Raw genomic sequence first — 12,478 nt, forward strand, 5'->3', positions numbered from 1 at the left:
CAAGGAAGTACTTCAAGCAATGACACTTGAATACCCTACATTTGCTTAGCATTCCACTCAATATTTTTCATAAATTTGTATTCAAATTACAAAATCAACAATCAGAGAACTCAGATTGAAAAGTAGATTGCACATTGAATAAACTCTTATTGCGAACTTCAGGATCTTAAAACCAAAATGTTTAGATTGGAAAATTCATAAAACAAAATTTTGTTCTTCAATCATCGATTTGAGATTAAAAAATGTTCTTTCAAGATCAAAAAGATCTTAAAACCAAGAATTTTTTTTTGTTTCTTAAAATTCCTATTCTTTAAAATTGGAATCCAATTTCTGTTGTTGTTGCTGTTAGCTCAGCAAGTAGAGATTTGGTTAAAAAAAATTAGTATACGTCATAATTGAAACTAATATTAATAAACAACATAAATTGAATCTTGGAAATAAGTGTACAAAACGCGCAACTATAATAAATATCAAAAAAATTCACATCATTTTTTTTTATTTTTTTATAATCTAAACTTTAGAACGTTTTATCTTGATTTAAGATTTTGCAATCTATAATTTTTAAAGAATGTTCATCTTGATTTAATAATAATCCTTCAATATTAAATTTTGACATCGTATAATTTTGATTCAAGATTTTAGCTAGATAAAGTACATTAACAAAAGTTCTTTTTTGAGCATCCTTGGGTATTCGCAATTCACAAAATAACATTCCACATTTGTCTATTGAGAGAGTAGAAAGCATAAATCATTTGGCACATTCAGCTCATTTGTATAATTTAGCATGAATGCTGCATGAATCATTTATATGCCGCTTATTAAATATGAATATCTCAAACCAAAAACAAATGCTGAGCGCTAGTATTAATTGTTTTATTTGGTTTTTCAAAACATTTTTATATGACGCACGCATCAAATAAATTTGAGTAATTTATTTAATTTTAATATTTTCAATGTATGCTATATGAATTTGATTAATTTGTCACCTTTGGACATGCATTCCTTTTGGCGCATAGATTCAGTGTGACACATACTCACATTCGGCATGACACATTCAACTGTGTGTGTGTATGTGTGTGTATGAAGAAATCAGTTAATGGCATGGCTGCCACAAAAGTTGACTGACAGTTGGACATGTTAATGCCACTTGGGGCAATGTTGCATATTTGATGATAAAGCCAATATGCCTCAATGCTTTTTGTTGCTTCTCGGTGCTTGGTATCATAATCAGGAAACGCCGAGACGGCGCAAGCGGCAAACAGCAAAACAGCAAACGGCGAAACGGCAAACGGCAACGGCAACGAGTAGCAAACAAAATGTTATAAATAAACAAACAAGCAGCGCATTGGCTTCTACAGCTGCTACACGGTGTTCATATCGTGCTTTGGCGTCTGCCCCAATACCCTTGCAATCTGCCTCCCCCTCTCCACTCTCTACTCCCCACTCGCTCACTCTCTATCACATTCACACTCACTACTTGCTATGCAATTTTGGCAGCCTCTGCATTGGCAGCAAAGCGTCTCGACGACCTGGCCGCGCCCAAGCAGAGGAAGCAACTTGACTCAAGTGCATTGTCAAGGTACCAGGCTACCGGGCACAGCACAGAAGACACTGCCGTGGCATAAACAGAAATACAGAAACAGAAACTGAAACAGCAAAGATACATAGGTGCATGCATACATAATTGCATGTGGATGATGCATTCATGTATTTATTTATTTATTTTTATTTAGTTTGAACTTGTGCACATAAATTAACTGAGTGTTTTTTTTTTTGTTCGGTTTTTCGATTCGATTTTGTTGAACAAAATTCATGAAATTCTTTTGCTTCACGTTCCAACAGCAAATGCCATTCTCAAAGCGCCTTACAATGAGCACAATATAAATATATATAAGGCTAATCAATTGCGTAAGCTGCCTTCAAGCGCACAAATGTTACCTCGCATAATAATGAGTTTTCCCCCCACCGCCCTCATTCATCCCTCTCTCGATTATAATAGGGCATTTTCCGTCTTGCAATGTGTGCCTAATACCTCATAATTCCCTTATTGAAATGAGTTGGCTTTCGAGTCTTCAACAAGCAGAGATACAAAAAAGCAGATACAGATACAAATGCAGAGATACAAAGATATACAGATACAAAAGTCGCATAGCAATGAAAAATGACAGGTAGTGTGCGTTTCATACGCTGGAGGGGAGAAGATACAACAACCATCACAACCCTCGAAACGAAGCTGTCGAAAAAAGCAAACTCAATTTATGAAAACATTCATGCAGTAAACACGCACACAAATTGCGTATGCGCAGCGTAGGCCCATTTTGAATCAACATAAGCTTTAGTGCCTGCCTGCCTGCGTGGTACGTCAGGCAGACAAGCAAAACTCCTCCTCCGTCCCCTCACCCTCTGGGCCAGAACTGAGCTAGGTATCACAAGCTGTACATAAATAAGTGAATAAGTCCCTGTGCCATCAGTCTGAAACGGAGATGGACAAGACAACTTTTTTCTTGTGCTGTTTGCCAGCGAGAAACAAAAGGTAAACGCATTAAGCTAATTAGGCACTCGATGGAGAGATTATTCAATGACTGTGAGTGTACGAGTGTGTGAGTGTGAGTGTAGTTTGAGAGACAAGTACTCACCGTTTAGAGCAGCTGCAGCAGTGGCATTAAATGAAATCCTTTGCTTGAATTTATGGCTGACATTTTAAGTTTTCCAAACGAATTTAGCACAATTTTTTTATGATTTATGACACGTATTTATTGTTTGTACAGATTTGTTGTTGTTCTTCTTTAGTTTTGGTTTAGTTTAAGTTGTTTTTGTTTTTTTGGGGATATATTTACTTGTTGTTTTTCTTTGTTTGGCTTTCGTTTTTCGTTACTCGTTTCGAGTCGATCAGGCACTTGCCACTTTTTCAGATAGACAGCGATACCGATTGTATCACATTAATTATCTGACACACACGCACACACACAGCACAGCACAGCACACACACACACACACACTATTGGATTGAAGAGCGAGAGGCACAACACCTCCTCCTCCAACAACACACACAATACACAGCACACAATACAGAGCACACGCCTCGTGCAGCGCGACGCCGATCGACGATGAATTTAGACTGAGGCTCAGCAGCTGTAAATGCTATTTTGACAATTTTTGTTTTTGTTCCGCTTTTCTTTCTTTTTGCTGTGCTTTCGTGCGATTCTCATGGCTCTTCGTGTGTTTACTCTTCGCATATTGTTATTATTATAAGAATATATGTATATATTTGTATTTGTATTTGTTGTATATGCAATATATTTAAATATATATTTCGGGCTTCGATATTATATAGTTTTGATCTTATCAAACCGCATTTACTACTGCTTGCCACATCTCATGGCCCACACACACGAACTGATAATCTTTTTTTGTGCCTGAGTGTGTGTGTGACGACTGTGTTAAGTGTTTATTAGCCTGGCGATATACGCGACGTATACGTGATGTACAAATTTGCTTATTTGTTTGATGCCGATGTCGATGACGTCGCCGCGTCGCGTCGCATCGCTTCGCTTCTTCGTCCGTCTATCCAGCCAATGACGTCACCGTTTGTCACAGCTGTCACGCGCACAGTATTCACTATTTATAGATGGCACGGCCGATGTCGCTGCCGCTGTCGCCGTCGCTGTCGATGCCGCAGCGGCAGCAGTCGAAGCTGCTGCTAATTTTCGCAAGTGTTTTTTTTGCTTTGCGCTTTTCTTGGATCGGCCGCCGTCTGAAAATAGAAAAGCAAAGAAAATATTGTGTGTGAGAACCTCATTGAAATGTTTGCGCGTACTCAATTTTAATATACGCAAATAAAACTGGCAACTGTTGCAACCGCAGCAAGCAATGAGCAGCGCACAGCAGCTGATTACTCATACGTCCCGTTGGCGCACAAATTAAATTGCATTAAAATTATAAATGGCATCACGCGCGCTTCATCGCAAGATGCGTGAGTGTCAACAACACACTTCGCTTCGCCTGCGTATTTTCCATTCGTTGTTGGCCAGGTGAATATGCATCTCCTCCGCTTGAAGGCTTCGCTAGCCCAATTTCTAATTATTATTTATGAGAGCTGTCAGCAGGGATATGCAGATGCTGACGACACGATGACGACATGCAAATTCACTGCGTGACACAACAACAATACCAACAACAACAGCAACAACAACACCAACAGCGACCATAATAAGGTAAAATCAACAACACGTTGCTCCACATCAGCATCGTTTTGCAACTAGTCAGCACGTTTCAGCTTCAGCGGGCACAACAAAAAGCTGACTCCGACAAATTTTACTATATAGTAAAGAAATGTATACATATCTGCATATTTGATTGAAATTCTTGAGAAAATTTATACCGAAATATTAACATGCATAGATTTTTCATATATTCCAGAAAATAAAACTCATAAATATATTGCTACATAAAATTCTCTTGAACTCAAATGAAAACATTTGTGCTGGTTGTGTTCACAAATGTTCTTCATTCATAAGAACATATCGAAAATGTGCGCAGTTTAATTGATCATTAAATATTTGTTAAAAAGAGAAGAGTGTTTAAGTTTGCAGAAAGGCGATATTCTTATTTCTTCTAGCTATATTTGATTTTTGAAGATTTTATTAGCTTGCGCTCCTATTTCACAATGTTGCTTCACACAAGAGCAGCTTTATTATCGATCTAACTTCTTTCTTCTTTTATCAATACTTCTACGTTTTAGGGGTTGAGTAGAGAGTAACGATAGCTTATTTAAGTGTTGTATAATGTATAAAGATGAACGCAGCAACTCAACAAGTTATTGCAACTAAGTATCAGCAAATTTTGACAACTTGAAAATTAACAGAACTAATTATTATGTATCATTTATTTATGTAGGCAAAATAAGCTATTATTACTAGCAATAGCAATAATTAACAGATTCAAAATAGAGAGTAATCCATTTTTGTAAGCACAAAAGAATGTTGAGCTTGCTAACTCAAGCAAGATTTCCTTTCCTATTTATAAGGAACTAGCTTAACTTTTCTTTTCAATGAATGGCAGTGTCGATGATGTCCTTTTTAAGAGAACTATCAAATGTTAATGATAGCAGAAGCAAAAGCTCATAACATCAGTAAGCACACAATAAAAGACCAACACCATCAAAACTGAATGCTGTTTCTAATGGTCTCATTAGCCGCTGTTTGAAAAAACTATCTACAGCAGCGCAATAACAAATGTAGTTCTAATAATTATAATGACTAACTAAATATTCATTTGAAAGCAATTTGGCAACCTTACTTTTTGTAATTTTTCGAGTTAAAGCAAACGATGCGAATTTCCTTTTCAGCTGGCCCAATTATTGAAGTCCACAGTACAAAGAATGAGTCGAAACTCAACTGGAGCTGTCAACTTATGACAAGCAAATTTTCAGTTATGACTTGCAAATTTCGCAGTAACAGCAAATGCAAAACTTTTGCTAATTGGTTTCCTAGAATAAGCAGACCCCTTCTGACCCCTACGCAAAACTCTTTCCCTCTACTCGATACCTCTTGAGATATTGTGTCTACCTCGACACGAATTGCCATACACACACACACAATATCAATAATTGAATTATGAGTTCGTCTTTTGATGTACAGTTAGTTGACTTTAATCGCATCAAATTAGACTAATGTGTTAACGACATCAGCGTGTCATTTAGTAGACCGGTCCGCTATAGGGCCCACTATAAGGTCCGCCAGGTCTTGGTTGCTGAGGATTGAAGGGCGACGGCCGGGTGTCAAAGATGGGTCCGCGATGACGTGGCTCGCTGAGGGCGACACCAAGCGATGCGAGCAGCAGCAACACCAGCAGCAGAGGCGTCGAGCAAATATTTCCGAGATTTAGTTGCATCTTTTCACTGAAAGGCTGTCGAAAGTTGATTGATGCCAGAGACCCAAATCCGCGTCGTTTTTATTTCCAAAGCCGACGCCAACGCCGACGCTGAAACTGAAGCTTTAGCACAAGTACAAGCACAAGCAGAAGCAGAAGCTGAGACGGGGATTTTGTTTGATAAGACAGACAAATGTCAGCAGCGGTGCTAGTCAAATGGTGATAACTGATGGCGGGGATGCACAGCACAGGGGAAAGAACCCTAACCCCAACTGAAGCGAAACGTTGCGCAAACGAAACGAAACGAGAAGAAATATAAAATCTGAAATCTACAACGGAATACTTAAGTTAGCTAGAAGGTCGCTTGGCACCGTCCCGGACTTCCCCCCACCCCAAAAACAAGGGCATCATCGTGTTCATCATGTTTCTGTCTGCCTAGTCAGCCACTTTATGTTGTTTTTGCATTGCAAATTACGAGCAACAACGACGCCATTCAAAGCCAACGTCAACGTGCGTCAACACAACGCCACGCCCACAAAACATTCTCTTGCCCTTGTGTTGCTGTTGCTGCCATTGCTGCCACTGCTTCCACTGCTGCAGTTGCTATTGCCTGGCTGCGACATTGCCCCATGGCTCTATTAGAGCACTTTGTTAGTTTTCCTACAGCTTCAGTTACAACCCAAAGGCAGTGAAAACGCAACGAAGAGGCCAAAGAGGGAAGCTGGAAGAGCGAAGAGCGAAACAGCATCTTTGGCAATGGCAGCTCTTCACTTTTGCGCCCTTTAAATTGCCAACTGACATTTTGAGAAATTTTCCCATGCACTTTACCACTTTGAGGTTAGTTTAGCGTTTACTTTTTACCGCCCCCATCCCCCGCCAGACAAACTCAGTCAAAGAGTTGGGGGGCAAGCTGGCGCCACGATTTGGGGCATGCCTCATTAAGCTAAACAAACTGTAAAATGGAATTTTCAGATATGAGAAAATCAATAAAATGAAAGAATTAAATTATGGGCTAATCAAATATACAAAGCATACATCAAGTGCGCGTCTCACAACAGCCAAAGCCACAAGATCAGCCAGCCGCAACAACAATAACATCATCAAGTTGAAAGCGAAAATTAAATACAACAACACAAATTTGAATGCGAAACTTTTATGCACCTAAACAAAAATGTGTTGTGTGTGATGTTTACTTAACAATCGATGGATCGGTTGTTATTGTTGCCACTGCCACTGCCACTGTATTGTATTGTATTGTATTGTAGGCCAAAATGTGTTGGGCACCGCTTCCTATAACCATAAATCAAAACAAATGTGTTCGGCCATACACACACAGCGTACATTCATCGATTTTCATTGCAAACGCATAAAAAAATACATTGGCAATTGTTTACGCCCAACTGCGGAGATAAACAACAATTGCCAAGCCAGAAATTATAAACAATAATACTCATACAAATAGCTTCATTTAACATTAAATAGTACCCAAAGAAAAACGACCCAGCAACCGAATACCTTTCGGCTATTTATCTATTTGCCAATTCGTCAATATATTTGTACTTGCGTCATTTTCCTAGCGTCTTACATAACTACAACTAATGGTAAGTAGGCTTAGCAACGCTAGAGTAGAGAGCGGAATGGAGAGGGGGAAGAGGGAGTCAAGGCTGCTGCACTTACTTAAATTCCTTGACATTTTTCTTGAGCTTGGCATTTTCCTCATTGCTGCGGCTGACATTTTGAATTATTTGCTGTAAATTGTTGCTACTCCTCTTGTTGTTGTTGTTCTTGGGACCTGCCTCGAGGCTAACGACCCGTAGCAACGCAAACAATCCAGTTGGAAAGACTTCCCCGCCTCCACCCGCTTCCTTAACGCAGTCAAATTTCAAATCAGTGCGAGTGAAAAGTTGAACTTTGCGATAAGGAAAAAAAAACCAAACAGCAATTCAATTGACACATAAAAAAGTTGACGTTGCTGCTTTGGTGTGTTCTAATGAAATCTACTACAGCAACTGGCAAAATATCCATCAGCTTGTAGTGAGTGTCATTAGCATTGCATATGATAATGATTCAATTCAGATCTCTTACACATTCGATTTAATTATGCAAACAATTGCAAATTATGCAACATGAATGAAGCACTTAAACAAGCAGTGATTATAAATTATTCTTTCATTTCGAAATGAATTATTAAATAATTCAGATGAGTTTTCAAATATGGTTTCATTCATTAAATACAATATTTTCATTTTAATAAAGAGAGTTCCCCTTACGCATTTGCATATTAAATATAAATATTGATAAATCAGTAGAAAATAACAAAGAAGCAAATAGCTGGTAAATTATTTTTAACTAATAAGACAGCTACAGTTGAGTGTGCTCGACTTTGAAATACCTGCTACCCATTTTGAATGAAGGGAAATAAAATATACCAAATAACGGAAAAATACTTAAATATACCGGAGGCTATATATGATAAATTGATATAGTACTGTATTCAAAATATACTAGATTGTCAGACTGCCTTTGCCCATAAAAAGCATTTCTTCTATAACTTCTATAGTTCTTATCGCAACCAAATTTTCAGGAATCAGAAGTGTTATAGTTATTATTGTATGCACCAAAAATCAATCTTCAAATTTACACGGGTCATTAGATTTTTTTCGATTTGTAGGAGTGGAAGTAAGCGGGCAAACGCGGGCAAACGTCGAAAGTATTGTCGAAAAAAATGATATCACTATGTCTTATAGTCTCTGAGATCTAAGTGTTCATGCGGACGGAAAGACAAACATGGCTATATCGTCTCGGATGTTGACGCTGATCAAGAATATACATTCATTACATGTTCTATATTTTTTGCAGACACAAAGTTATAAAATGTATCGACCCAATGGGTAACTGATATAAAAAAGTAATCATCAAAATGTATACAAAGTTCAGATTGTTCAATACGGAAAATATGCAACAATCAAAGCTTATTAAAATTACAGATTTTGCAATGAAGAATATATGCAAAAATTTCAATAGCAATAACAAATCACAATCCAATTAGTGAATTATGCATTTAATGCAACGTAAAACTTCAACACATGCGAATTATTTATTTTAATTCATCCTTCAAGTTCAAACATTAATGGAAATTATGAGTGAAATGAAGGAAAACAATAAACAAAACTTTATTTTCCGAAATGGAAATATTGCGATAATCATGTCAATCAATTATTTAATGCTTTTGTTTGATTTTGACAGCTTCGGCAGCGTTATAATATTTTGATATATGACTGCTTATGAGCTCATTCGAGAGAGCGAGTGTCTGAATTATTTAAGTTGGGAAAACTTTAGCAATAGTTTGCCTGCAATCAAATTAAGACTGAGCGAGCGCGTTGCACGTGCAACACACTCATGCATATGCCACAAGACGCTTCAAATGCTAACTCTCTGGTGGCACAAAACTAATTTACAAGTTTTTGCGCGCGCAAACGAGTTTGAAATTTGAGCGTCAGTCGCCCGAGGTGTGAGTGGAATATATCTGCACATTTGTAGGGTAGAGAGTAGAGTATATATGTTATGTCAAAAGGAAGTGAGACCAATAAAAGTGCCAAGGAGAAGTGAATAAATAGGCCCAAACAAAGGCTAGCATAAATATGCATTTTTTTCGACATGCCTTCATAAATAAGCTCTAAAAACTGTGAGGTGGATGTCTGGTAGAGTGTAGAGAGAATGAGGATGCTGGGACCAGCGAGAGAGACAAGAGTCATTTGCTGGTGCTTGAAAGGCAACACCAAGTTCATTAGGTATGTATGGGAAGTCTAGTCCGGGGTAGGTGCTTAATGCCGCGCTGCCAGCGCTCCCCCCAAAATGGCTGCCATAAATGTGCCAGCTCATTTTGTACAACATGCGGGTGCCTAACGGGAGGGTGAAGGAAAGAGGGGTGTGGCAGGTTACTGCCTCTAATGTTATTCAGACAAGATGAAGCACTTAAGAATGCGTTGTGCGATGTCAGCTGTGGGCACGGAATAGGGGCGGACATCCTCCCCTCCCCACACCTCTCCTGCACCTCATTGCAGACTGTATGTATATCTAATATCAGATGCTTGTGTCTGGACGGACAGGTGATAATGAACACACTTAGCTGTGAGCCTGGAGACCTGGGATACTGCTGACTGGCTGCTGGCTGCTGGCTTGCTGCCTTTGCTGGCTGCCTTTGCTGTCTGCTGGCATTACACACATGTTGCCATTTAAGCAGTTAATGACGTGTTTAAAGCTAATTGCCGTTGCCAAATGTTGGGCCTGGCCTCAACACTGAACACCATAAGCAGCCACAAAAGCCTCGGCTACTTGTTTATTAACTTTGCAATTTATTTTATGAACTTTTTGTGTCGCCTCTACTAACCAACCGCATCTCAACACACTGCAAAGCTCTGAATAATGCACAGCAATTTTTATTGTCTTTATAATTTTGGTTGTGTCACACACACAAACAAAAGCACTCTGCAATAAAAAAAATGTGTGCTTTTGAGGTCAATTTCCGCATAGAGAAAATTGTGATTTGTTCGACGTTAATACACTCGCAAATGAAGCATTATTTAATTAACTATCATAGTATTTGCAATCCAATTAGATGCAAATTAAATATGCCATTATTTATTTGACAATTTTAATTAAATTTCAAATTCCATCTGCAATCGCCAATCAGTGCATCTCTTAAATATGGATTTTAAATGGAATTAGTTAAATTCAATTAAAAACTAAATCCAAGTATCACCAACGAATTGTGTTTGGCAGAAAAATTAAATATTATTTAATTAAATTGTTGATAGTAATACATAATTAAATTAGTTTTAATTCAAATTAATATAATTTACTTGATACATTTGATTATTCTTATAAATTTTATATTTCATATTTTAGTGTTGTTATTTATAAATTAAAGTTTTTCTTTTAAACTTTCGACTTTCCATAAATTACAATTTGAATAATAATTAATATACAATTATATTACTTTAAATTCAAAATCAAACAGTTTACTTAATATTCAAGTATTTTATTTACTAAATTTGATTTTTCCTATAAATTTTGTATTTAATATTTTAGTGTTGTCCTTATTAAATTAGAGTTTTTCTTATACACTTGCGACTTTCTATTTTAAGCATAGAATATTCCACATTCGTTGTTTGCCTTGCGTATGCTTAATTTTTTGCCTAATGCAACCAGAGGGAATATCTCATTTGGCTAGGCTCTGTTTTGTTATGTTGTCACAGCGACTGTGCAAAATGTTATTGTTTGTGGTCCAAATGAGTCTGCAGGCCAACAAAGATGAGACTGACAGCAAGCAACGGCAACGTCGACGACGACGCCGACGATGACGACAACGAAGCCATGGCCATCATTTGAGGGGTGGCTCTCGGTCACCTGACAGTTAATCAGCACACACAACAACGGAGCTGCCCCACAGCAGACACAAACGCAAACACACGCCCATGGAAACACCTCTCACACACACACATACACACTCACACACAGGGCACAGACACAGGACACACATCAGATGCAAAGTGCTGGTTCAACATTTGCTTTGGGGCAGGCTCAGGTGAAATTCTTGTGACTGAGGCTCGAAAATGTTTTTGGGCACTAAAAAATTAGTTTTCCTTTATTGAGCCGCCAGTGATTGGCGCCGTGAACGTGCGGCAAACGTTGCGTATACGCAACGCAACGCAAATCTAATTAAATTTCATGCAGCTGTCCGAGCAGACACTTGTTGGCTTATTTACCGCCTTAGCAAGTGAAATAACGCCTGGCCTGTGGCCACAGATTATGTTGGCCTGCGGTTGCCTGCGGCGGACGACGACATCGATAGGCATCTCTGTGTGGGGCGACTCAACAGAGAGATCAGCTGCAGATTGATGTCGGCGCTTGTTTTGGGAATAATGTGAAAATGGCAGCTGTGCTTAAATGCTTAACATGGCCTTTGTTTTGACCATCTTACCCACCACTCTCTGCTGCTGGCTCTGGTGGTTTTTTTCGGCCAAAGGTGGGCGCGGTTGTCGTTATTAGCATGCCATCAGGGATGACGACGTCGACTACGACGACGACGATGACGATGGGGCCAGCAATTTATGCAAAACGTGCTCAAGTGGCCCACATCGCGTGAGTGGCCCCAACTAACGCGTTGAGCCATCCACACGGCAAACAACACAAAACACACGGCGCACGACTCACGGCAGCAGTCAGGACCACTAACGGCTCATTATCAGCAGCAACAGCAGCATGAAAGAAATGTCTGAATTATACACATTTCACTTAACGTTTGCGTACTCTCGCATTTGCGTATTTTGGCCAAGCGAAGCAAGTTAGGAATGCATTCATATCAGGGCATAAGGCGCTCTTAAAGGTTTCGCATTCAGGTCAGATATGTACGTACTTGAAAAGTCGCCGCAATGCCAAGAGCCCCAAATAAATGTTAAGGTCAACAAACAAGTCTCAAATATTCACTTTTTGTAATTGGATGCTGTCGTCTGTGTCTGTGACTGTGACTGTGAGTGTGACTCTGGCTCTGACTCTGTGCATACCTTTAGATCCCCACACACACGCACAACCAGTGTAGCACTCT

The 12,478-nt window shown here is 38.9% G+C and overlaps 1 protein-coding gene across 1 annotated transcript; it reads right to left on the bottom strand.

Moving 5' to 3' along the window:
- Window positions 1-5,608: 5,608 nt before the first annotated feature.
- LOC117571212 (metchnikowin) lies at window positions 5,609-5,934 on the bottom strand. Its single transcript, XM_034253258.2, has one exon. The coding sequence runs from the start codon at window positions 5,890-5,892 to the stop codon at window positions 5,698-5,700; it is 195 nt and encodes a 64-aa protein (XP_034109149.1). The 5' UTR covers window positions 5,893-5,934; the 3' UTR covers window positions 5,609-5,697.
- Between the last annotated feature and the right edge of the window lie 6,544 nt (window positions 5,935-12,478).

This window comes from Drosophila albomicans, chromosome 3 (assembly GCF_009650485.2).
Source record: "Drosophila albomicans strain 15112-1751.03 chromosome 3, ASM965048v2, whole genome shotgun sequence".
In the NCBI taxonomy this organism is placed as follows: domain Eukaryota; kingdom Metazoa; phylum Arthropoda; class Insecta; order Diptera; family Drosophilidae; genus Drosophila; species Drosophila albomicans.